Genomic DNA, 27,104 nt, shown 5'->3' on the forward strand with positions numbered 1-27,104 from the left:
CTCGAGAGACAGAGGTTCTAGGTAAATGCTTTTGTCCAAGTCAGTCCAAGCACAGAGCTCTCCCAGCCCGCTCAATTCCTCTGCTCTCGCACCGACTGCGGAGTCTAAGGGCTGCAGACCCCACCCCGGCCGACCTCTGGGCGTGTCCTGCCTGCAGGGAGACCCATGTCCCGCCAGGAGGCGGCAGAGGCGGCCGTACCCAGACGGGCCGCCGGAGAAGGCGGGACGGGTTTCCGCTTCCGGGCGGGCTGGCAGCTTCCACTTCCGGCCACTGGGCGTGTGTGTCGCTTACGCGAGGATGGACGGTGTGGTGTCTGAGTGCTCCGCGCGGCTGCTGCAGCAGGTAGGACCGCGTGGGACCAGTGGGAAGGTTTGGCGGGGAGGGACCAGACCCGGTTGCAGCCCGAGAAGCGTGGGGACGGCGGCAGCGAGGTGGGAGACCGTCCTCGTCCCCTCGGACGCGGGCAGCCAGGGTTCCGAGACCCGGGCCTGCGCTGCCTCCGATCCGAACGCGTTCGAGGACGGCCTCCCCGGGGTGAGAGAAGAACCAGTTACTCCCAGACCCGTGTGCATGTGGCGTTCAGCGGAGTACAGGGTGCTGCCCTCTCCCAGACCTCCCTACCCGCCTGCTCCGAGCGTCTCCGGTGTCGGATCCTGGCCTGTTCAGTGGTTCTCCGGCGCCGCTGCTTCCCTGCACACATGCGCTTTCTCGGGATGCGGGGCGACAGGCAAAGAGGGGAGTGGAGTAAGAGCAGGATCCCTGGGTCCTGGTTTGCAGCTCAGTCCCCCTTCCCTCCGTGATACACTGAATACAAGTAGCCCTAAAAAGGGGAGTGGTTCATTGTCAAGCAAACTCCTGGTGAAAGAACAGTCACAGCTTATGAAAGTGAAAGTGGGCCAATTCCATCATTACCTTTTATGCCCAGGTAGGGAGGGGTAAAAGGCAAGTAGTTTAAGTGCTCTTATCAAGGGAGCTGCTTTGTACTTACTTAATCAGCAGTCACAAAGCACAAGTGATCAAGTAACTTGGCAAGTTTTGCCCCAAAACGAGCAAAAGGCTGACACTTAAGCTATTTTAAATGTGACAGAAGGCATTTGCTTTTTTAAAGAGCCTCAACTCGTAAGACTCGGGATTAAAGTCAGGTTGGTCACTCTTAAACTTGACTAATATTCTCGCTGTAAATCAGTGGTTTATTGAGGCCAAAGAAACGGGATATGTGGCTTGTCCTGTCATATGTTAACACTCCTATTGCTCTCCCCCAACACACACACTTAATTTTTTCATATCAAGAATAATGTGTTAATGTCACCAAAAGCCTCAAGGTGGAAAAACTTAGCAAAGGGAAAGTGCTTCATTCCTATCACTGTCATGCCTTGGTGACCCAGGGAAATGAGGTACATTTATGGTACAATTTATCATGTGGAAGTCATCAGTCATACTGAATTGAACAAAGTGCCTTTTCTTTCATAGGAAAAAGAGATTAAATCTCTAACTGCCGAGATTGATTGGTTGAAAAACTGCAGCTGCTTAGAAGCTTCTTCAGATTTGGAGCAGTTGCGGGAAGAAAATTTTAAATTAAAGTATCGCCTGAATATTCTTCAAAGAGTAAGTATTTTGGGCTCTAAAACAATGTTATCTTAGATTCTAAAAGTACACACGGAGAAATTTGGAAAAAGGAGGAAAGAGACCCTATTCTTTAGTGCAAGTAATGGAGAAATTGGTGCTGCCCTGTCCTTCCGCGGGCCTTTGAAATGCTTCATCATACTGAATGTTGAGTTGAGACATTTCCTTCAGCAATTTTTTTTTTAATTTTAAATAATTGTCTCTGTCAAAGGAAAATATTTTAAGATATACTCACAGTCCTTCCGTGCCCTAAGTTGATAATTTTACAATTTCACTTTTATATTGCATGCTGTCATATTTGGTTATGTTTTGTTTTTTTTCTGTTTTTTTTTTCACTTAATATCTCAGAACATCTTTTTTTCCATGAAGTTTGTGCTGTGTTTGTAATTTAATGACTCATGATCTAACAGTATTTAAAAATTTTGTCAAAAAATTGAGCTTGGTTCAGTTGAGGTTTAAATTTCTTAGCCTGCCTTTCAGGTCTGCTGATGATAGATTCCAGAGGATGACCTCACTCCCATCATTGTTTTCCTGTGTGTATATACTGCTTTCAGCCAGGCTGCCCTGATACCTTTATTCCAAAGCTGACCCTACTTAACTCCTCTTAGATTCTGCCTGCCCCACTCCTATGAAGTCTTTTTTATTATGATTTGTTCTACTGAAGTAGCTTTGGATAGTCAAGAGTATTATTAAATCCCTAATGTGTGCTATAGGCTATAAGAGGAAAGTTACAAAAGGAAGTACAGTGTATTCTAATACATATTTCCATAATGCGAATTAGCTATAATGTGTAAATAGAAGAATACTGTCACTGTAATGCAGAAGGCACATCTGTTTGGTCACAAACACTTTGCCCTACTGAGTAACAGTGACTTAACACAAGGTACACAAACAACAGAAAACAGCAAGCCACAGAAGAATAAGTACTGTATGGGACACACATTCACCCTGCCTTCCTCCTGTGGCTCACTCAGGCTGCATGTCTGACTTACAGTTACATGATTGTCTCAGGCATTATACCCTTGTTTTCATTAACTCAGCAGCCTCAACTCTTCCTTATTCTCCCTTCCATTGAGCTCCTTTTTTTTTTTTTTTACTTTTCTTATGAGATTATTTTTTAATGAGGTATTTTTTTTTTTGTAGATAATTATTTTTTATTGAAGGGTAGTTGACATACAGTATTACATTAGTTTTAGGTGTATAACACAATGACTCAACATTTATATACATGATAATTCTGTGAGCTCCTTATTTTATTTAACATAAAATCTTGTATTTATTTAGTCCTTATTAGAAATTACAGGTACCTTTTTAATGGTGGTAGTAAGATTACTGTGGTGATAGTTTTCATTACACAATCACATGAATTTTGAGTAATTTGCTTCTGGTACTAATTTTCTCATAAGCTCTGCTGTTTCAGTCTGTAAATTTTTATATAATGTGAGGTGTTTCAGAATGCTTATATTGGGTTATGGAAGAGATCCTCATACTGTATGTAATATTTCTTAACCTCATGGAGCCTACCATTCTTGGGGAGAAAAGCCTTGCACATGTGAAACAAGTTGGGGAAAAGTCTTAAAATAATTATAATCAAATACTAAATTGCAGGGTGCAGAAATCACATACAGTGGATTTATATGTGAATGTTTACATATATACACACAAATATGCACACATACATTTATCCATGTACTCATCCTTTAAATATACAAAGATTGAGGTTTATTTGAATTGGGTTTTGGGTCTTAGGAGCATATCTAAATAACTTTAATATTTGCTATTAGAAATCTTTAGATCATGCAAAGCATATCGTCCCTTTTTTTGAGTGTATCATCATAGAGGGGAGTCAGTTATCAGTTAACTGAAAAGTTAGATCAGTTTTTTAGTGAGTTTAAAAATCTAATTTCTTTTAGATGATAAAGGCAGGTGATGAGGAAGCGTAGCACTTGGATTTTCTGTTCTAATAGTACTATTTGAATTCTGATTTTGCCAGTTAACCTTTGTTACCTTTGTCAAGTTACTTCATCTCCAGCCCATGTGGAAATGGTAGTAATAGTAACAAATACAATTTCTGTTGGTGTAGATGCAGTAAGATAATGCATATAAATAAAGCACTTGACTCAGTTCTTGATACAGTACTACTCAAATAATAGCTTTCTTTGCTGCCATTAATATTGGGCACCATTGAAATATTTAATTAACATAAAATTGTGTGTAGGCAGCCTTTTCATTCGTATTCCTTTAGAAGCTTATGTATTCAGTCACTATTTCTGACCTGCTACATGGCAGGTACGGTGCTAGGTGGCAGGGATAGAGCTATGAATAAGACACTTTCCCTGCATCCAGAAGTGTGGTGATAGAGACAAATGATTTTTAGAAGGTATGATAAGTACAATAATAAAGGTAAATAATTATATGCAATCTGAAATGAATATATTCCACTTCAAAGGAGTTGAGAAATAGGAGGTAGGCATAGTCCAACATGGGACATTTTTCTGATATGTTGATATTACTTATCAATATATTTGCCTCCTTTCATCTTATGCCTTGAAGAGGTCAACATTTTAATGGACAGAATACATTATTTGTTTTTGTCCATAGAGTTTTCACATCCAGCATTTGATAAGAAGTTAATTAAGACTGATTTTATATTTGCTCAGAGCTTTAGAGAAGCTGAGAAGATTCAGTCAGCCCTCTTTACTCCCTACTTCTAGTTTCTATTCTGATAAAAAAAAAACTATAGGAAGACAGATCTTAGGGTATTTCCCATGTATGTTTTTTATGCTGTGGGATAGATTTGTTCTATTATATTTGCAACTTACCTCAATTATAAAAGCATTGCACTGTGAGTGTATGTTTAGGTTCTTCTCCAAGACATTTGAAGGCTTCTCAAATTTGAGATAATTTTGCATAATAATTTAATATTTTATTGACGTACTTCCATTCTTTTCTCACAGAGCCTCCAAGCAGAAAGGAACAAACCAACTAAAAATATGATTAACATAAATAGCCGCCTTCAAGAGGTCTTTGGTTATGCCATCAAGGCTGCATATCCAGATTTGGAAAATCCTCCTCTGATAGTGACACCAAGTCAGCAGCCCAAGTTTGGGGACTATCAGTGTAATAGTGCTATGGGTATCTCTCAGGTAATTGTATTATTATAAAGCACACTTGGTGATTTGATTTTCTTAACCCTTATCATAATCATTACCATTTACATAAATAATAGCAAGTTGTATCCTCAATAAAAACATTTTCCACAATTCTGAAAAACTTGTTAAGAGGGGGTTCACGTTTTCAATTTTTTAAAAAGCCTGCAAACTTAAATATTTAGTTCAATGTTATATGCATTCTCGATATTTAGGGGCAATAGTTGGTACTTTTTATGCTTTAGTACTTCCCTACAGGATTGCTGTGTGTTTTTGGTGATTGTGGGAAGGTGAAAAATTGAAAGTTAGGGATTTCTATCAAATAATTGATGCAGCTATGCTATCTATGAGGTGGGCTTACACCCCATTTTTAATAGCTACATCGTCTAATGTGTTTGTGGCTAACTGCCCCTGGTTTGGGACATTTTGCTTTCCTTTGTTGACTAGAAAGGGTTAACCTAAAGGGTTCAGATTTTTTTCTGGACAACTTTTGTATGTCTGTGTTGAAGTTAAATTTATAAGGGTACTATTTATTGCTCAAGTCTGAATATTGCACACTTTCATACTTTGAAAATTAGAAATGTATATATCCTGGAATCAGGCACCATAACTAAAGACTGTTATATCTCATAAAAATGTTACAGATGTGTGTGGCAACTGATTTTGAAGAGATCATATGGTTTTGGCACTGTGGCATTCCATTTGGCACTAATTATTCTTGATGCTTTTAATCTGTCCGTTTGAAAGGTCATTGGACTGCTCTGCTTTTGCTGTTTGATGGGTCTTATGTCTGATGCATCTCATGCTTTGTCAGTTGTACATTTCCGAGTAACTTGCTGAAACCTGTTGTATAATGAATCATTTTATGTTGTGTTATAGATACTCAAAGCCAAGGAACAGAAAGTTAATCCAAGAGAAATTGCTGAAAACATTGCCAAACACCTTCCAGACAATGAATATATTGAAAAAGTTGAAATTGCTGGTCCTGGTATGACAATGTTACCCTTCTTAAGTAGTTGTGTTGCTGCTGAGTCCTTTTGAAATAAAGAAAACCATTTTAAATATGAATGTAGAGTTGAAACTTACATAGTGAACAAGATGGTGAAAGCACCTTGGATTGCGAGTTAGGAAGTTAAGATTTTATGCTAGATTTATCTTGGATAAGTTACTTTACCTCCCTATGACTCAATTTTTCATCAGCAAAAAAGAGAGATAATGGCAGTTAAGTCTGTAGCAAAAGGGCCAACTATTTTTCTTAAAAGCTGAACAAATCATTTGCTGAGAGTGAAGGGGCCCTGATTAAGTAGGAAGCTTTGCTGAGAGTGAAGGGGCCCTGATTAAGTAGGAAGCTTTCGGGAAGTGGTAAGGTTTGAAATAGATGCTGATACAGGGAGCTTATAAGAGGGCTTAAGTCAAGGCAGCAAGTGGTCTTAGGATTCTGAGGAGTTTTGCCAGAGCCCAATCAGCACTCTGGAGCTAGCATAACTGAAATTGAGGTCTTCTGGAGTGAGCAGTCCTTCAAAATAGGAGACTATCTGATTTTTTTCCCTCTCTTTTACTGTTCACTAGGTTTTATTAATGTCCACTTAAGAAAGGATTTTGTATCAGAACAGTTGACCAATCTCTTGGTGAATGGGGCTCAACTACCTGCTCTTGGAGAGAATAAAAAGGTATGTGTACAGTATTCAATTGAAATATTAATACCTTAGAACTGTGAGGACAGCGCTGTAACTGGGAATGGCTCTCACTTTTTGTATTAAGATTTAATCATTAGTATTTGAGATTATGAATATAACTGAAAATTGCCTTACTCCTGGGTCTTGCCTGTTATGTGATTTTTCTTCTCACTTCATTCCACAAGGCATTTGAGGTAGCCAGCTGATAATTTATTAGGTGTAGCTAAAATAGAGGACAGATAACCTGAATTAACAAATTTCTTTTTCAGTTAATTATGGACAACTAGATACATCAGTACTTCATTAGGTTGAAATAAATTAAACCAAGTTGAATTACAACCCAAACTGCTGTTGGAGTTTATTACTAAATGTTATTAATGAATGTGTTAGCAGAACAAAATGCTTAAACCTTTTTTATCTCATTGACTATATTTGACAAACAACATTATAAATTAAGGTGTACAGCTATGCTACTTTGGTATATTTATATACTGTAATATACTTGCCTTTATAGCTATATTGCATAATCATAGTACAATGTTATTGTCTATGAGAGTGTCTTTTTATTGTCTATCCCAGGTTGTAGTTGACTTTTCCTCTCCCAACATAGCTAAAGAGATGCATGTAGGCCACCTAAGGTCAACCATCATAGGAGAGAGCATGTGTCGCCTTTTTGAATTTGCAGGATACCATGTGCTAAGGTATGTACTCATGCCTTTGGAGATTACTATAGAAAATGAAAAATGTGACTTGAGAAAGAATCTTTGACTTAATTAGTGATTCCTGAGTATGGTTCTGCTTCTAATCATCCAGTAGGCTTTTTAAATAAATTTTGCTTTGAGCTCCTCCTGTGAACTAACAACTTTAGACTCTGTGGGGATGCAACCAAGAAAAAGCTCCCCCATTGATTCCGCAGGTATTTTTGAGTGCTCCCTGTGTGCCAGAGGTTCATATTCTAGTAGGGAAAGAGCTAGACAAGAGATAGATTATCCTGGACTTTCTAGGCCATTGTAGGAAATTGGGATTTTATTCTTAAGTGTAATGGAAAGCTATAGGGAGTTTTGCAGACCAGTTGAGGAAATAATTGAGTAAGAAAGATACTACTAAAAGTGACGACTGGCACTTAAATGTTAGTGGTTCGTAATGAAATGTAATTCTTCTCATTTAAACATGTTTATCATTTTTAAGTTATTTTATATTCTCTTAATTGGTATTAGATTAAATCATGTAGGAGATTGGGGGACCCAGTTTGGCATGCTCATCGCTCACCTGCAAGATAAATTTCCTGATTACCTAACAGTTTCACCTCCTATTGGGGATCTTCAGGCCTTCTATAAGGTTTGATACTATTTATTATATTATTTGTGTGTCTGCCATTTATAATTATTCATTTTCTTTAGTGAGTCCAGAATGGTGTTTGAAGCTGCTGTGGGTTTAAATAAAAACCGCTATACTCCCTCCCCTTAACACATCATCTTTCCTTTTTTATTGGTGTATATTAGAAATTGAATTCTACCACATTACCATTGGTAAATGAATTTAAGAGTTTGTTAACCAAAATACATTTTAGTATTTAAAGTTTTTTGATGCTATTATTTTCTTTATTTTATATACTTTGGAAATATTACTAAGCACATATAATAATAAGGTTCTTTGACAAGTTGATTGGTGACAGTATTCTTGACTGTTGAGCTAGAAGAGCACTTGTTCTGTTTTTATTCTAAATTTTTGCTTCCTCTTTGGTTTTTTGTGGGAGGTGGTGATTTGTTATTTTAGAAATGAACAAATTTTAAAGCTAGAAATGTGGGTTGGTTCTTTCTACAGACCTGCTTACTTGTTTTAAACACAGGAATCCAAGAAGAGGTTTGATACAGAGGAGGAATTTAAGAAGCGAGCATACCAGTGTGTAGTTCTGCTCCAGAGTAAAAATCCAGATATTATGAAAGCTTGGAAACTTATCTGTGATGTCTCCCGTCAGGGTGAGTTTCTGGACTTCATTCATCTAACAAATACTATTGCATGTAGTTTCCTTGAGTCTGTATTCAGAATTAACCTTGAATGACAGGTTAAACTTTCAAGAACTGGCAGATAGATTTTTTTCTTAAATATTTTTTGAAAATGAAACAACTATAAAGAAAGTTTATAAAGACATGCAGGTTAAATTTTAACTTCCTTAGAAGTCAGCAAATATTAATTAGAAAAGAAAGTGCGAAAGAAAAAGGAAAAGATCTTATTCACAGTAGCTACCAAGGCTATAAACACTTAGAAATAAATTTATCCAGAAATATGTAGGACCAAAATGAAGAGAAATAGACAACAGGATGTAATCAGTGTTTGAGTAGAGTAATGACAAAGTCCCCTAGTCCTCCACATTAATTTGTTTTAAGTCAATTTCAAGTTTTCATACTTGACAAAGTAATTTTAAAATTTCTTCACTTTGAAGACTAAATGAATAAGAATAATCAGCAGCTCTTAGAAAAGGAACCCTAATGGAGGTGTAAGTAGTACAATGTTTTATAATGCTACTGTAAGTGATATTTTGTCATTCCTGCCTGGCTGGACAGATAAATAGTAATAATTAGGAAAAACTATTTAAAAATTCAGTAAATAAGCTTTCCAAATAGGAAAGGCTTTTCTTTCTTTTTTTCTTCCCATGTACATTTTTTTAAGAAAAAATTTTTTTTAAGTTATGCAGGAAGTACATGTTCCATTTAGAAAAATGTGAATGTGGACAGGAAAAAAAATCATAATTATCTGAAGTCCCACCTACTGTTAATATTTTGATATGTATCTTGTTCTTTCCATATTTGCAAAATGGCAACATGTGTATATAATTGTATCATATACTCTTAATGTAACTCATTTCCTTCCAAATTTTTTAATTAAACAAAGTTATTTTAATGTAAGATTTGTGTGTCTTGTTTATTTAAATTCTTACGCATGTTATTTGGTGACCTTTTTTTCCCTAGAGTTTAATAAAATATACCATGCACTGGACATCTCTCTAATAGAAAGGGGAGAATCCTTCTATCAAGATAGGATGGATGATGTTGTAAAGGAATTTGAAGATAAAGGTAGGCAGTCTACCTTTTTTTTTTTTATTATGAAAATTTTCAAACATAGGCAGAAGTAGAGAAAATATTATAGTGACCCCCTAACTCCATGCATGTACTAGTTGTTCAACTTCAACATTTATGAATATAAGCCAACCTGTTGGATCTGTACCTTCCCATAAATACTGCATCATATATAACTTCATCTGTAACTACTTTGGTATATGTGTTCCAGAAAGAACAAGCCCTTCCTTCCACCCCAAAATTAGAATACCATTATCACTCTATAAAAATCAAGAATTTTGTAATGTTAACCAGTCAGAATTCAAATTTCACAAGTACATGCATAATCTTTTAAATACTGAGTTTTTTCAGAGTCTGTGAATTGCATTTGTTTGATATATCTTGAATTCTGTAAATCCATAGGTTTCTCTTTCTCTCCCATTTTTTCTCTTTTATTGTTGAAGAAACTGGGCCATTTCTCTCAGAATTTCCCATATGGAGTTATTTAACAATAATTCCTCCATCTCTGTATTTAAAGAGGCTTGATTAAATTCTGGTTTGTATTTTCCTCCTTTTTTTGTCTTGTCTTCTGTTTGTTTGCGAGAATGCAAAAAAATGTCTGGTTGGATCTTATGTTACGTTAAAATTGATCACTGAGTTCCAGTATTGTCAGTCTTATCTATACTTACATTTCCCCATTAGACTTTCCCCTGGTGGATTTAGCAGCTGTGATGAGCAGGCTTTCATCCAGTACTTCATTAGAGATTGAAAAATGGTAGTATTCTATCATTCCTTTTTTGTTTGTTACCTTGAATTCTCCTCTGCAGAACTTCAACACATAATTATTTTGGTTATTGTATGATATAGTTCATAGAAGACAAGCAGTATACATGCTTAATTTGTTTTCTTTAATCAATTTCTGGAATAATAAATTTGTTCCTTAGTATCTTCCAGCTGTAACAACTGAGTTGTTCTAAGCATTAGGAAGTGAGGTTTAATATGTCTTAGAGTTTTCAATCGTTTGCTTTTATTTATTTATTTTTTTGATACTCAGATTGTAGCTGTTATTTTCAAGGGAACTTGGCTCCTTGAATGGGAAATGGTATCAATCACAATCTAGAACCTAAGGAACATACTTTTAAGATAATAAAATTTTAAAGACTTTTTTATTTAATGAGAAGGAGACAGAAGTTAGCAATATCTCAAGGTCACATAGCTAGTAAGTGGTAAGTCTGAGATTCAATCCTAGACAGTCTTGCTTCAAAGGTGTTTTTAACTACTCTTTTATACTGCCTTTACCTTACCAAGCCTCAAGTTTCCTAAACTGTAAGAAAACAAAAATAGTAGTTGCTGCATAAAGTTTTTAGTTATTGTGAAGGTTGAATTTAAGACTTAGCATATAATTTGGCCCATAGTGGCACTCAAATAGGTATGTTATTATCATCATTTTCCTTCCTGTTCCTTCTTGCATCTGTGAATTTTGTCTTTCTCATGAGTATATGAACATTATTTTTCCTTTCCACTAATCATCTTAAATGCTACTGCCATGTTTGTTTCCTGGACCCTATTACAGTTCTAACTTTTTTTCAGTACATTTTAAGAGGCAATGGTAGAAATTGCATCTTTGTCTCAGAGGAAGACTTTGGCTCCAACTTGAAAACAAGCATAGACTCCCATGTTCTGTGTCCACTGAGAAGATGGGCTCCAATGAGTTGTTAAAATTGTTATTGTTAAAGTTTTATAGAGTTTGGGAGCCAAGTGTGGTGTGAGTTCAGAAAACTGCCAGGATATTTCACCTGTGCCCTGAAAATACCCTGGGTAGCCAGGCAGCCCTGACAATAGCCACTTTCCAAGGGTTATAGTAGGTCATGGTGAGAAAAAAATCATGTGATTTTTTGAGCTAATAAATATCATATAATAGCTAAGCATTTGTATTCCTTCAAGGCTCTTTTAACATTATTAATAAGCATTTTTTTTCTCTCTCTAGGATTTGTACAAGTGGATGATGGCAGAAAGATTGTGTTTGTCCCAGGATGTTCTGTACCATTAACCATAGTAAAATCAGATGGAGGTTATACCTATGATACATCTGATTTGGCTGCTCTTAAACAAAGACTGTCTGAGGAAAAAGCAGATATGATTATCTATGTGGTGGACAGTGGGCAAGTAAGTTTGTAGATTTGTATATATCCTATATTATTCAGTTTATAGGTGAGACCGTATAATGAGGTTTTTGGCATTTGGCAGGGAAGACTCTCTAAATTTTCCCAAAGACTAAAATTCAGAATAGCAGTGTAACATAGGAGAAAGACCAACATTTTAATTTGGCAAAACTGGACACTTCCCAGCTTGTCTCCTTAAACTAGAAAGGGTTACTTACTTCTCTGAACCTCAATGACCATTCTTATCTGAAAGGGTAGTTGTGACACCAAAAATTTAATTGAAATTATAATACATGAATCTGCCCTTAATTCTGTTACTTTAAAAACTTTTGAACATATAAAATATAACAGTTCTGCTCATTTTGTTTCTCACATATAGGAAATAAAGTAGAGCTTTTACAATTATACTTGCCTTACAAGATTTGTGAATGATTTAAATTTAACAAATCTTTATCCCTAAGCACAAGAACTTTAAGTCATTTTTTATTGTTAGAAAAAATAGCAAGTAACTTCATATTCCTTTCCTTTGTAGTCTGTGCACTTCCAGACAGTTTTTGCTGCTGCTCAAATGATTGGTTGGTATGACCCTAGTGTAACTCGTGTGTCTCATGCTGGATTTGGTGTGGTGCTGGGGGAAGACAAGTAAGTCTGGAAAACCTCAAAGTTGTATTGACATGCCCAACACTCAGATTTCTTCCGAAGAAGCTACATTGCATTTAATACCATATTAGAATTAAGAGCAAAGCACACAATTTTTTTAGTCTGCATATGTTGTAATGGTGAACCCACATGTGCCATTTTGTACCTATGTCTTAGCACTACCAGAGAATGTAGCTTTTCAGGGAGATTTGTACAGACTTGAATGAAAACCAGGCTGTGGACTTAACAGATTATAAAACGGTTTCTGGTTCCACAGATCTAAACTGTAAAACGTTTCACAGTACCCCCTCACACTTCAAACAGTGTAATGCAAGCATTTTGTAAATTGTTTTTCCCTTCACAGTTGAGCCATCTAGTCAACAGGTTCAAGTTTATTGAGACTCCAGTTGAGTTTTAAGGTTCTTCATGGCTTTCATTTCTGTGTTCATCTAAAAAATACTGTTTATTCAGACCTACATGTTAATATCCATACTTCAGTTTTTCTATTTTCCAGTTCTTTCCCCCAGTTTATGATGTAAAAAGGTAAATACAAACATTCGTACACACATTCATCAATTCTAAGGCATAATATTTTTAACATCTTGTCATTCAGTAGTTTCTGAGGATTTCTTAGCTATTTAATCAGCGTATCTCTTAAAATCTATGGCGTTTTAGATTTGGTGACATTGCCCAAATACTATCATCATAGGAAGGTGGTGATTCTTCTAAAAACTACGACAAGTAGATCAAGCTGTTTGGCTAGACAATGTACAAAGGCCCTAATTAAGCGTATAAAAGGCAGGCTAGATGTGTCAAGATATTATTAGTTTAGAAAGAGATTATGTGGAGATCAAAGACCTTGTTGGAGCCAACATCAAACATTTAGTTGTAACATATGACTTCTGTCCAACTGCACTTTTCAAAATCCCTGGGTCCTTATTCTGTTAACGGTCCTAAGAAAGTGCTTAAAAACTAACCAGTGAGTTAAATAATGCTTATGGTTTCTTAGTATTTGTTGTTTTTCTGGACTGACACTTAGATGATTATTTAGACAGTTGGATGAAATTATCAAATTTACTTTTATACCTGATATTTGTCATCAATATTCATATCTTGGCATTTATCATGTAATGGCTAAGGGCCTTTTTTGGGGTGAGGGAGGGTTTTATATTTCTGCACTCTCAGCAAGCATCATGTAATATGGCATCCTAGACTATAAATGAAGAATTATTTCAATGATAATTAACTAGTGACAGCCTACCATATTTTAAATATTTACATTAAAATGTTCATGGGTTCTGCTGTATAAAACTTAGTGAAATTTTCCATTTTAAAGCTTTTAAAAATAATAAAAAATTTATCCTTTTATTTAATTATTCCTTAAACACCTGTTTATTGAGCACCCACTTTACATGGCATTGGCTGGGTTCCACAGTGTGTACATGAAGATAGATAAAACATAGCCTCTTCCTTGAAAGAGCTTATCATCTAAAGCAAAGCAGTTCCCCTATGGAACCTGTTAAAATATACATGCCAGTCTCCACCAGGGGAGTTACTAATTTACCAGGTCAGAAGTGGGTAATAGGTATCTGTTTTTCAAAAGCTCTTTTGGTCTTTGGATATGGATCCCTCATATTAGAACCCCTAGTCAGAGGTATAAACAGACACAAAAAGACAAAAATTCAAGGCAGGGGAGTAACAGAGAAGACCAGTTATTGCAAAGTAGAGACATTGAGGAAGGCTTCCCCTAGCATTTTGGCTAGATTTTATAATGGGTATTATTTCATCAGACAGAAGGTGTAGAAGTTGTTGGACACTTAAGAAAGGAAGGGATGGCATAAGAAAAGCCATGAAAGTATTTCATGTATTTATGGTACAATAAAGGAGTTTTAATTCTGTGATAAAGGGCAAGAAAATCCTAAATCAACTCTGAAAATACAACTTTAATAGATATCACAATTATTTTGGTAGGCTTTGTGTTAGAAAAGCATGCTTTATTTCTACTGTTGTTGCATTTGAAGGATTTTTAACTTAGAACGACAAATTAAATACTCAGTGTTGTGCAAACTTCTGTTTAATAAATAAAACCCAATTTTCATGAAATGCTTTTACTTGTGCATTTGCCCAGGGCAATGCTTATAAGTGCTTTTGCCTCATCCACAGAGGTTTCGATTTCAGTAAGTATGAATGGGACACTGGGGTCCCTTTGTATGTTTGTTTAACTCTCACTTTAAAATACACCCAAATTTGGTTACCACTGAGCAAATGGAATTATAATACAGAGAAATGCGAATGAGATTCTAGTTAAGAATTTGCTTCCTAAACAGTTCTAGAAGCAAACGGGTATTTTAATAATTTTTCTTTTAAGGTAAAACAACTAAGCCAAATTTTGTATTTAGGAAAATGAACAAATTAACAGATACCTTCTTTCTTTCCCTTCTAGGGAATGTATTGAAGGTGAATATGTAGAGATTGCTATTAGTAGCCTAAAGCATGAGATGCTTTCAGTTAAGGGCCTGTAGATGAAGGAGAGTTGAAAGTACCCCTGTTTCTTTTGCATCCTCCTGGTTACCAACTGGAATAAGGCAGTGTCAAACCTTCACAGATTGCTGAATTTTAAGTTCTGTTTTAAATCTATTTAATTGGGGCTCTTAAATTTTTTTAGGAAAAAGTTTAAAACACGTTCCGGTGAAACAGTGCGCCTCATGGACCTTTTGGAGGAAGGACTAAAACGATCCATGGACAAACTGAAGGAAAAAGAAAGAGACAAGGTAATCCAAAGCCTTATTTGCACATTGTGTACATGCCTTGTGTTGTGATTTTCATTTGTGTTTATACTAAGAGAAACTGGGAAGGATTGTAAGGAGTCAGTCCACTTAGGACAGGCTTATATTATTCAGATTTTATTGCACAGTAACTTTTTTCATGAATTGCTGAGCATTTATTTTGAATACATACTCCTTGGCTATTATAAAAGGCCATGGCCTTTTCCTCCTTTGTTAATGTGGAAACAGCAGATTATCAGCAGCTCATGTGTCACTACTTCGAATCAATGAAAATTGTAGACTTAGAGCAATTCCCCAGCCTGCATTAGAGTCTACATCTGGGAGCATTGGGTAGCATAGCCATGACAGTCACCATCTACCACCGAAGGCCACTCATCAGCCACTAGAGTAGGCAACTGTTGGGCTTTCACAGCACCCATAAAAAGGACTATAATTAGGACAGAGAATTAAAGATGGCGGCATGGGAAGTGAGACAGAGGCTTACTCCTAAAACTACATATACTACAAAAATATAATAATACAACTAATCCTGAAAGAGCAATAGGAAAGAGGACTGCACCAGACTGCATACACCTGGAGAAAAGAGCAGCCCTCATGGAACAGGTAGCAAAGCTGTAGCCTGGCAGGACCCAAGCCCTTCCCCCACCCCAGCTTATGGACAGGATGAAGAGAAACGGAGCGGGGAGGGAGTGGAGGCCTGGGACTGCTGAATACCTAACTCCAGAGATCTGCTCTGGGAGCACAAACCTACACTTCATGGTGCTTGCATGGTACTCTGGTGATTAGGGGGTTGGAAAGCTAAGAAGGCAGAATTCCTGGAGAGACTGAGATTCCAGCTGCTTGTGGAAAGCAGGGATCCATATCTGGCTGCTCTGGGACAAAGGAAAGGCAAGCAGTCTGAGAAAATTCTTAACAAGGAAGCCCTTAGCAAGACGACTGCTAAAGGGGCAAGTACTGCACAGAGCTTACTGCTCAGGAGAACGGATAGGTAGACAAAATTGTCTGGGTGCATTCTGCCCAGCAGGTTGGGAGCTTTCACGATCTTCAGGTGCTCCAGCTCCCAGGCTGGCTACACAGCTCCAAGGACCCCCTTCATGATATGCATCCTAGTGCGCCTTTCTCCCAGCCAGCACCACCTGGATCACAAACACCAAACCCTACCCTGGTATTAGGCCAGCCAGATGGAAGATCTGTCTACAGCAACTGCAAATGCAAAGCATAGAGGCTTATACCTGTGTGCTCAGCCCACTGGTTCAGGCAGTGGAGATAGGCATAGCACCCGGGAAGCAGGAAACAGCTCTTTCCTCCCCCGAGGCACCAATACAACTCCCTTGCGACCCCCAGCATTGCTTCAGAGGCTGAGCAGCTCCAGAGAGTAGAGCTGCTGGACACTAGAGGGTGCCATTTACAAATGTGAAACGCCAAAGGAACCTGGTTCAAAATAAAATTATTAATACAACTCCTGAGAAAGATTTAAATGACATCGACCTCATGAATCTTCCTGAAAGGGAATTCAAAATAAAAATCATTAACATGCTAATGGAGGTATGGAATGATATTCAAAACTCAGGAATGAATTCTGGTCGAGATCCAATCATTGAAGAGCACAATGAAGGTTATTAAAAGCAGCTTAGATATGGTGGAGGAGACGATAAATGAAATAGAAACTAGAGAAGAGGAATACAAAGAAGCTGAGGCACAGAGAGAAAAAAGGATCTCTAAGAATGAAAGAATATTGAGAGAACTGTGTGACCAATCCAAATGGAATAATATTCGCATTATAGGGGTACCAGAAGAAGAAGAGAGAAAAAGGTATAGAAAGTGTCTTTGAGGAGGTAATTGCTGAAAACTTCCCCAATCTGGGGAAGGAGATAGTCTCTCAGGCCATGGAGATGCACAGATCTCCTAACACAAGGGACCCAAGGAAGACAACACCAAGATATATAATAATTAAGATGGCAAAGATCAAGGATAAGGACAGACTACTAAAAGCAGCCAGAGAGAGAACTAAGATCACATACAAAGAAAAGCCTGTCAGGCTATCATCAGACTTCTCAGCAGAAACCTTACAGGCCAGAAGGAAGTGGCATGATGTATTTAATGCACTGAAACATAAGGGCCAATATTACTTAATCTGGCAACATTATCATTTAAATTTGAAGGAGGGATTAAACAATTTCCAGATAAGCAAAAGCTGAGAGAATTCACCTCCCACAAACCATCTCTACAATCTATTTTGGAGGGACTGCTATAGATGAAAGTGTTCCTAAGGTTTAATAGCTGTCACCAGAGGAAATAAAACCACAGTAAAGAAAGTAGAACAGCTAATTACTAAGCAAATGCAAAATCAAAACTATCCCCAAAGTCAATCAAGGGATAGACAAAAAGTACAGAATATGATACCTTATATATAAAGAACAGAGGAGGAAGAAAAAGGAGGAGAAACAGAAAAGAAACTTTAGATTGTGTTTGTAATAGCATACTAAGTAAGTTAAGTTAGACTCTTAGTGAGGAAATTAACCTTGAACCTTTGGTAACCACGAATCTAAAGCCTGCAATGGCAATAAGTACATACATACCTATCAATAATCACCCTAAATGTAAATGGACTGAATGTACCAATCAAAAGACATAGAGTCACTGAATGGATAAAAAAAGAAGACCCATCTATATGCTGCTTACAAGAGACTCACCTCATACCCAAAGACATGCATAGACTAAAAGTCAAGGGATGGAAAAAGATATTTCATGCAAACAGGAGAAAAAAGCAAGTGTTGCAGTACTAGTATCAGACAAAATAGACTTCAAAACAAAGAAAGTAACGAGATAAAGTAGGACATTACATAGTGATAAAGGGCTCAGTGCAACAAGAGGATATAACCATTATAAATATATATGCACCTAACACAGGAGCACCAGCATATGTGAAACAAATACTAACAGAACTAAAGGAGGAAATAGAATGCAATGCATTCATTTTAGGAGACTTCAACACAGCATTCACCCCAAAGGACAGATCCACAGACAGAAATTAAGTAAGTCACAGAGACACTGAACAACACATTAGAACAGATGTACCTAACAGACATCTACAGAATTCTACACCCAAATTTTTACAATAGCCAAGATATGGAAGCAACCTGAGTGTCCATTGGTAGATGAATGGATAAAGAAGATGTGGTATATATACACAATGGAATACTATTCAGCCATAAGAATGAAACAAATCCTACCATTTGCAACAACATGGATAGAGCTGGAGGACATTATGCTCAGTGAAATAAGCCAGGTGGAGAAAGACAAGTGCCAAATGATTTCCTTGATTTGTGGAGTATAACAATGAAGCAAAACCGAAGGAACAAAATAGCAGCAGACTCAGAGACTCCAAGAAGGAACTAGTGGTTACCAAAGGGGAGGGGTGTGGGAGTGAGGGTGGGGAGGGAGGGAGAAGGGGATTGAGGGGTATTATGTTTAGTACACATGGTGTGGGGGATCACGGGGAGAACAGTGTAGCACAGAGAAGGCAAATAGTGAATCTTTGACATCTTACTACACTGATGGACAGTGCCTGCATTGGGGTCTAGGTGGGGACTTGATAATATGGGTAAATATAGTAACCACATTGTTTTTTCATGTGAAACCTTCATAAGAGTGTATATCAATAATACCTTAATAAAAAAATTTTTAAAAAAGGACTATGGTTGGATTTGTATGGAATTTGGAGGAACTTTATCAAAATGAAGAAAGCTTAAGAAAATTTTTAACATGGCTATAACAGAGGTCGGGGTTTGAGATTCAACAGGTCTTATGCCTACCTCTCCAGCAAGTCAAATAATATTTTAGAATGGACATAACTACTATAAATAGAAAAGTAAAATTACAGAAGGAGGAACAGTACAAGATGAAATACAGCCATGAAAGAGCCAAACACCAAAAAAAGGTTCTTTGAAGAGAAGCAGTCTTACTTGGTTCAGATAGATCACTGACCATCCAGAGAGCATGAAGGCAGGCCATGAGGCTACAGTCTCCCCACCTGCTCCCTTTGCTTTGCTAACAAAAAGAAATGTAAATAGTATTTCCCTCTATTTCTAGTAGGTGGTTGCCAGGTCTGCTCAGCTGGTATCTCTGGTGTAGTTTTGCCTTTTAGTCCTGGCCTAGGCACATCTGGCACAATCAGATGAAAAGTGGAAAATTTGGTCACTTAATCAGTTTGCTTAGTCTGCATGATAACAGAAACTGCTTTGACCGTTTTATTTATTTAGCCAATCCAGCTAGTATTTTTCATTTTTAATTTGCATACAATAAAATGTAAAGCTTGTGAATTTTTGCACATATATATGCCTGGTAATACCAGCCAATCAAGTTAAATTTTCATCATCCCAGAAGGTTTCCTATTACCATAAATCACTTCTATTTATTCTAGAGCATATATAAATGAAATTATAAAGAATGTGCAATTTTCCAGGTGTACCAGTAGTTCATTTCTTCTTATTGCTGAGTAGTATTCTGTTGTGTGAATATACCATGTTTTACTTACCGATTCTTCTGTAGGTGGACATTAGTTTTGTTTCCATTTGTTGGCTATTATGAAAGAAAACAATTTTCAGTATTGTTTTTCAAGCTCTTTTATGGATACATATTTTCTCTAGGATATATATCTAGGAATGTCACTGCTGGGTTATAGGGTTGGCTTATACTTAACTTTATTAAAAATTGCCAAGGAGAGAGTGGTATCTATTATGTATTTATTCCCACCATTAATATACAGTCATTCCAGTTGCCACATACCTTCATCAGCACTTGATTTTTTCAGTCTTTCTTGTTAGCCTTTCTGGAGTGTATAGTGGAATTTCACTGTGGTTAAAATTTACATTTCCTTCATGAGTAATAATAATTATATTTTCTTAGGCTTATTGACCATTTATATATATTTTATGAAAGTTCTGTTGAAGTCTTTTGCATGCTATTTGTTTTAAGCTATGTTCATTTATATTTGTATGCATGTTTACACTTTCCTGTGGACTTAATTCCTTCCTGTAGTTACTTGCTTCTATCTGGGATTATTTGTCTTCAGTCTCAAGATCTCTTGAGTGTTTTTTTTGTAGTGTAGGTGTGCTGGTGACAGACTATCAACATTTGTTTGAAAACATCTTTATATTGCCTTCAACTTTGAACAATATTGTTACTGAATTGTAGTTTGGCAGGTGTTCTGTCAACTTTATAAAGATGGCATTCTGTTGTCCCCTAGCTTCTTTCTCTTGCATATCACTTGTCTCATAATTTCTCCTTTGAAGATAATATATCTTTTTTGCAGACCACAGTTGACCCTTGAACAATAGGGTTTGAACTGTGTGGGTCCACTTATAGGTGGATATCCTTCAGTAAATGTATTTGGAAATTTTTTGGAGATTTGTGACAGTTTGAAAAAACTCTTTAGTTTTATTGGAAGAATACAGTATACGATACATACAACATATAAAATACGTGTTAGTCAGCTGTTTATGTTATTGGTGAGGCTTCTGGTCAATAGGCTATTAGGTTTGGGAGGAGTTAAAAGTTAAAGAAGGATTTTCAGTTGTGCAAGGCATTGGTGCCCCTGACACCTGCATTGTCTAGGGCAGCTGTACTTCTGCTATTTTTCTTAAGCTTTGTTTTGGTACTTTGTCTAAAAAGTGCCTAAGTGTATTTGGAATTTGGGGGGTAGGGGGTTGTTTCTTTTATACTTGCCACGCTTAGGAGGTGGTTGGCCTCCTAAGTCTGTCAGTTGAGCTTTTTATTGGTTTAGGAAAATTCTTGGCCCTGTCTTCAGATATTGCATCTTTGCCCCATACTGTTCTCTGGAATTCTGAGAATATATATATCATGCTAAAACTTGACTGTATGTCCCATGTCTTTCACACGCTAATTTTTTTTCTCTACTTTTTTTCCTCTCTGCTTCATTTTGAATATTTTGTACTTCTACTATTTTATTTTGCTGTTGTATATTCCAAATATCTGGTGAAATTTTGCATGCTTTCAGTTTTGTTCCTCTTTCTTTTAATTTTTTTGAACACCTTAATCATAGTTTTCTTAACTTTTCATTTTGAAATACTTTGTTGCCCCAAACACTGCAAAATAATAGTCACCATGTTAACTTCTCAAATATCAGCATCTTATGTAGCCATAATAAGATTATTAAAATCAGGAAATTAACATTGTTACAATACTATTAACTAATCACAGAACTTCTTTCAGGTTTTACCATTCATCTCACAAATCTTTTTCCTAGTTCAGGATCACAAGTTGCATTTAGTTGTCATAGCTCCTTAACCTCTTTTAAGTTGGGGGGTTATTTGTGCTTTAACTTTCATGACCTTTACACTTTGGAAGGCTACTTGGTAAGCTTTTTGCAGAATGACCCTCAGCTGGATTTGTCTCATATTTCCTCATGATTAAATTCAAATGCAGTCTGGTCAAGAACAGGTGTAGAATCCTTCTCACTTCATTATTTCAGGAGCCACATGATGTTGATAAATCTCAGGACGTTAGTAGTTCATTTTGATCATTTTAAGGTGATGGTGTCATTTTTTTCTTCACTGAAAGTTGTTGTTCTTCCCCTTTGTAATTAGTAAGTATTTAAAGATAGCTTTATTGTAACCATTCCAGACTTCAAAGTGGCTGTCTTTTTTTGTGTGTTGCTATTGTCTTGTTTCTCCTCCCACCCTACCCCCTTGGTTTTTAGTCATTTCACCTGGCCTTTTTATCGAGATTAATTCTTTATTAGATGCTGGATGTTATGAATGAAAAGTTACGAAGCTTCTGGGTAAGGTCCTCTTTCTCCAAAAACCAGTTAAGTTTTTTGACTGGCAGAGAGCACACCAGCTGATTGTTTTAATCCTGACAGTCTTAGTCTTGGGCTTTGTTATATCTGAATTATTTCAGTTTTACTTTGATTACCACTGAGGTGTAGTCCTTAATTCCTGAAATCAGAGGCTCTGCTGGCTTCACCAGGGTATTTACTATTGCCCTTCCATCTTGCTGCTGCTCAGACTCCTCAGCCTCACACAGCTGCTGAAATGTCTGCTCATCTGCTCATCCACCCACTTATTCTTCTCCACTGGATTATTTGGGAATCTTGCCACTGGACAATTTGAAAGAAATGTGTTCACAAATACCTAGGAATAAACCTAACCAAGGAAGTGAAAGACCTATACTCTGAAAACTACAAGACACTCATGAGAGAAATTAAAGAAGATACCAATAAATGGAAACACATCCTGTGCTCATGGATAGGAAGAATTAATATTGTCAAAATGGCCATCCTGCCTAAAGCAGTCTACAGATTCAGTGCAATTCCTATCAAAATACCAACAGCATTCTTCAATGAACTAGGGCAAATCATTCTAAAAATTCATGTGGAACCACAAAAGGCCCCAAATAGCCAAAGCAATCCTGAGAAGGAAAATTAAAGCTGGGAGGATTATGCTTCCCAACTTGAAGCTCTACTACAAAGCCACAGTAATCAAAACAATTTGGTACTGGCACAAGAACAGACCCATAGACCAATGGGACAGACTAGAGAGCCCAGATATAAAGCCAACCATATATGGTCAATTAATATATGATAAAGGAGCCATGGACATACAATGGGGAAATGACAGCCTATCAACAGCTGATGTTGGCAAAATTGGACAGCTACATGCAAGAGAATGAAACTGGATTATTGTTTAACCCCATACACAAAGTAAACTCAAAATGGATCAAAGACCTGAATGTATGTCATGAAACCATAAAACTCTTAGAAGACAACATAGGCAAAAATCTCCTGAATACAAACATGAATAATTTATTGCTGAACGCATCTTCTTGAGCAAGGGAAACAAAAGCAAAAATGAACACATGGGACTACATCAAACCAAAAAGCTTCTGTACAGCAAAGAACACCATCAACAGAACAAAAAAGGCATCCTACAGTATGGGAGAATATATTTGTAAACAACATATCCAACAAGGGGTTAACATCCAAAATATGTAAAGAACTCACAGGCCTCAACACCCAAAAAGCAAATAACCCAATTAAAAAATGGGTGGAGGATATGAACAGACAATTCTCCAAAGAAGAAATTCAGATGACCAACAGGCACATGAAAAGATGCTCCACATCACTAATCATCAGGGAAATGCAAATTAAAACCACAGTGAGATACCACCTCACACTAGTAAGGATGGCCAGCATCAAAAAAACTAAGAACAACGAATACTGGCAAGGATGCAGAGAAAGGGGGACCCTGCTACACTGCTGGTGGGAATGTAAGCTAGTTCAACCATTGTGGAAAGCAATATGAAGATTCCTCAAAAAACTAAAAATAGAATACCATTTGATCTGGGAATCCCACTCCTTGGAATTCACCCAAAGAATACAAGTTTTCAGATTCAAAATGCACCCCCATGTTTATCGGGGCACTATTTACAATAGCCAAGATATGGAAGCATCCTAAATGTCCATCAGTAGGTGAACGGATAAAGAAGAAGTGGCACATGATATTATGCTCAGTGAAATAAGCCAAATGGAGAAAGACAAGTGCCAAATGATTTCTCTCATTTGTGGAGTATAACAATGAATCAAAACAGAAGGAACAAAACAGCAGCAGATTCACAGACTCCAAGAAGGACTAGTGGTTACCAAAGGGCAGGGGTGGGGTAAGCAGGTTGGGAGGGAGGGAGATGGGATTGAGGGGTATTATGTTTAGTACACATGGTGTGGGGGATCATGGGAAAACTAGCACAGAGAAGGCAAAATTTTTCAGTCCTGTGGGCTCCTCCTCTTGGTGATTTTGTCCTCACTACTTTGGCAGCCCAAACTCTGATCTCTGTCTTCTAATCTCCCAGTAAGACCACTTCTCTCTTCATGGGTTTTTGTCTCCCACTTGCCCACCACACAGTGACTTGGGAAATGCCCTCAGGGAAAAAGCTAGGTGAATATGAATTTGCTTCCTATGTTTCCATTTTCCCAAAGATAATAGCCCCTCAAACTTAGCTTGTGTTGTTACTCTCCAGTGACTTCAGTTTCATTTAATTTATCCAGCTTTTAAATAATTGCTTCGGTTTGTCTACTATTAGCTACTCCCTTATGTTTAGAACAGATATCTTTAATCACTTACTTGGGCCTGATAGTGCTTCACAGTATATAGCCAAATACTATCAAAACAATGCATGAGTTCTTTGTCCTACTCTTGACACCCTGTTTTGATTTCAATTAACTACTTGACCCTAATTTTTTGTTTTAATTTTTCTCTATTACTTTGTTTCCTGTGAACTACCTCAAAATCTTTATAGAATGAAGTGGACATAAACTAATAATTGGTGCTTTCAGTTTCATATCTACTGAATACATTGGGGGGAAGAAGTATTCAAGCTGATACTTCATATTTAAAAATCAAGTTTCTCATAGAAACATTCTTTGTTGTGCAGAGCTGATGAGTTACATTTTCATTACTCTCTGTAGCTTTGCCCGTGTTGTTCTACCTTAGTGTCAATGTTTATTAAAGTTCACTGCTAGAAAAACTGAAGGAACAAAATAGCAGCAGACTCAGAGACTCCAAGAAGGGACTAATGGTTACCAAAGGGTAGGGGTGTGGGAGTGAGGGTGGGGAGAGAGGGAGAAGAAGATTGAGGGGTATTATGTTTAGTACACATGGTGTGGGGGATCATGGGAAAACTGTAGCACAGAGAAGGCAAATAGTGAATCTGTGGCATCCACTTTCCACTGATGGAAAGTGCCTACATGGGGGTCTGGGTGGGGACTTGATAATATGGGTAAATGTAGTAACCACATTGTGTTTTCATGTGAAACCTTCATAAGAGTGTATGTCAATAATACCTTAATAAAAAATTTAAAAAAAAATTTACTGCTAGAAGAGCACCATTAAGATGCTCCCTACTGCCGTCTTCTGCCTATGAGACACCAAGACAAAGAGTGGTTAGTAAGCTATGAAGTATTTTTTTTGTTTTTCCAAAAGGTCTTAACTGCAGAGGAATTGAAGGCTGCTCAGACATCCGTTGCTTATGGCTGTATCAAATATGCTGATCTTTCACATAACCGGTTGAATGACTACATCTTCTCCTTTGACAAAATGCTAGATGACAGGGGAAACACAGCTGCTTATTTGTTGTATGCCTTCACTAGAATCAGGTAATTGTGGGTACAGCGTTGTTTTCTTTTAAATCAAATGATAATTTCTAATTTACATCAATCACTTCTTATTACATATTTTTGGGCTGGAAAAGAATGTACATAACAAAAGAGAACAGTGGCTCTTGTCTAATTTTTCAGGTCTATTGCACGTCTGGCCAATATTGATGAAGAGATGCTCCAGAAAGCTGCTAAAGAGACCAAGATCATTTTGGACCATGAGAAAGAATGGAAACTAGGCCGGTGTATTTTACGGTTCCCTGAGATTCTGCAAAAGATTTTAGATGACTTACTTCTCCACACTCTCTGTGATTATATCTATGAGCTGGCAACTACATTCACTGAATTCTATGATAGCTGCTACTGTGTGGAGAAAGATCGACAAACTGGTGAGTGTCTCATCCAGTGGCCATTAGAACGGGGTACCAGCAAAGCATTTATTTGAATTGGGTGTGCATCGTTTTCAACTTGTCTTATTTACAGAAATCAGACTTCTTCCCCAGGTAACTGCAGGGTGATTCATATGTATATAATAGACAAAATTCAACAGTTCTAATTAAAATATAAATGGAATTTTTCCCATTCTCAGAATACTACTGTCCCCTGCAGTCACATAGCATGGAACAAAGGGCTCCAAAGAAAACAATTGAAAGGCCACTGCATATAAGATATTTCTAACAAAAGCAGTGTGACTGAGGGTCCCAGAATGAGTCTTTGGGGGTTCTTGACAATGGAAACTGCCCTTGGAGAAAAACTGGGCTCTATTCTTACCTTATGCTTTCTGCTCTGTTATGTTATATAGTTAATGAAGTAGACTAAATTACTGAAAGAACTGGAACTATTAGGAAAAAAATCTCACCATTATCCTAGAATTAAAGTTTATAGTTATTTCAAACTATGAGGCCTAGGAAAGAACTCTGAATCTTAAAAGAAAGATAAATTTATAGTTCTAATCATTGTAGACCTTGTATTCCTTGTCTTGATTATCAGTTAAAAACACTTGAGCAGAAATAACTTTGTTTCTTGAATTATCTGCCTTTATAATTTAAAGTGAAGGTTATTCTAGTTAAAGCCCCAGAACATCTATGGGTTAGGCTTTTTACTTCTCAGTAAAATCCAGAAGTAACAGGTTCTTATTATATCTTCTTTTTTCTATTTTCTCAGGGAAAGTGTTGAAGGTGAACATGTGGCGTATGCTATTGTGTGAAGCGGCAGCTACTGTTATGGCCAAGGGATTCGATATCTTGGGAATAAAACCTGTCCAAAGAATGTAATCTGTTTTAGGTTTGAACACTGTGTGTTTTTACCAGAAGTGGCCAAATAGCAGTTTGCTTTTTTACAATCATGTTAATACAAAAACAAGTAAAAGATATTTGTCAACTATCTACATAACCTGTGGTTCTTTATCTCTAACAAGTTGGCTTCTGAAATGGAAAAAATTACTTTCAAGATTTGTGTACTGAAATAACAGTATTGGCTTGTCAGGGATGTATTGTCATTAATTTTAATTGACAGGGAATCCCATTCATTGAGCCCTACCATAGGCCCCAGGAACTTAATAGTTCCATGTATTCCTTATTCCACTGTTCTGTCATACATACTTACCGCCATTTAACAAGTGACAAAACTGAGTCTCCACAGAAATAAGTAACTCTCCCTGGATTGCTCAGGAACAAAATCAAGGTTCATATCCATGTGTCAAACTCTTGTTTACATTCTTTACATTTTAGCAAATGATGGCATTTGCAATATACCAGACCTGGGTTCAGAGGAAGGGCATAGACTGGAAATTTCCTGAAGCTCCAGAATAACTCTTAACATCTCATCAATCATATGCCAAT

The 27,104-nt window shown here is 37.0% G+C and overlaps 1 protein-coding gene across 1 annotated transcript; it reads left to right on the plus strand.

Annotated features, from left to right (window-relative positions):
• The first annotated feature begins 202 nt into the window (after positions 1–202).
• On the plus strand, positions 203–26,646 carry RARS1 (arginyl-tRNA synthetase 1). Its single transcript, XM_017650317.3, has 15 exons — positions 203–343; positions 1,472–1,606; positions 4,582–4,770; positions 5,653–5,761; positions 6,343–6,443; positions 7,029–7,150; positions 7,667–7,787; positions 8,299–8,428; positions 9,419–9,523; positions 11,493–11,671; positions 12,200–12,309; positions 14,972–15,077; positions 25,091–25,263; positions 25,405–25,652; positions 26,428–26,646. The coding sequence occupies exons 1-15, from the start codon at positions 299–301 to the stop codon at positions 26,535–26,537; spliced, it is 1,983 nt and encodes a 660-aa protein (XP_017505806.3). The 5' UTR covers positions 203–298; the 3' UTR covers positions 26,538–26,646.
• Positions 26,647–27,104: the final 458 nt, after the last annotated feature.

This window comes from Manis javanica, chromosome 1 (assembly GCF_040802235.1).
Source record: "Manis javanica isolate MJ-LG chromosome 1, MJ_LKY, whole genome shotgun sequence".
Taxonomy (NCBI): domain Eukaryota; kingdom Metazoa; phylum Chordata; class Mammalia; order Pholidota; family Manidae; genus Manis; species Manis javanica.

Coding starts and splice junctions, on each gene's coding strand:
- RARS1 (XM_017650317.3), top strand. CDS start 299: ATGGACGGTGTGGTGTCTGAGTGCTCCGCGCGGCTGCTGCAGCAG. Junction 344..1,471: donor CCGCGCGGCTGCTGCAGCAG/GTAGGACCGCGT, acceptor TTTCTTTCATAG/GAAAAAGAGATTAAATCTCT. Junction 7,788..8,298: donor ATCTTCAGGCCTTCTATAAG/GTTTGATACTAT, acceptor TTTTAAACACAG/GAATCCAAGAAGAGGTTTGA.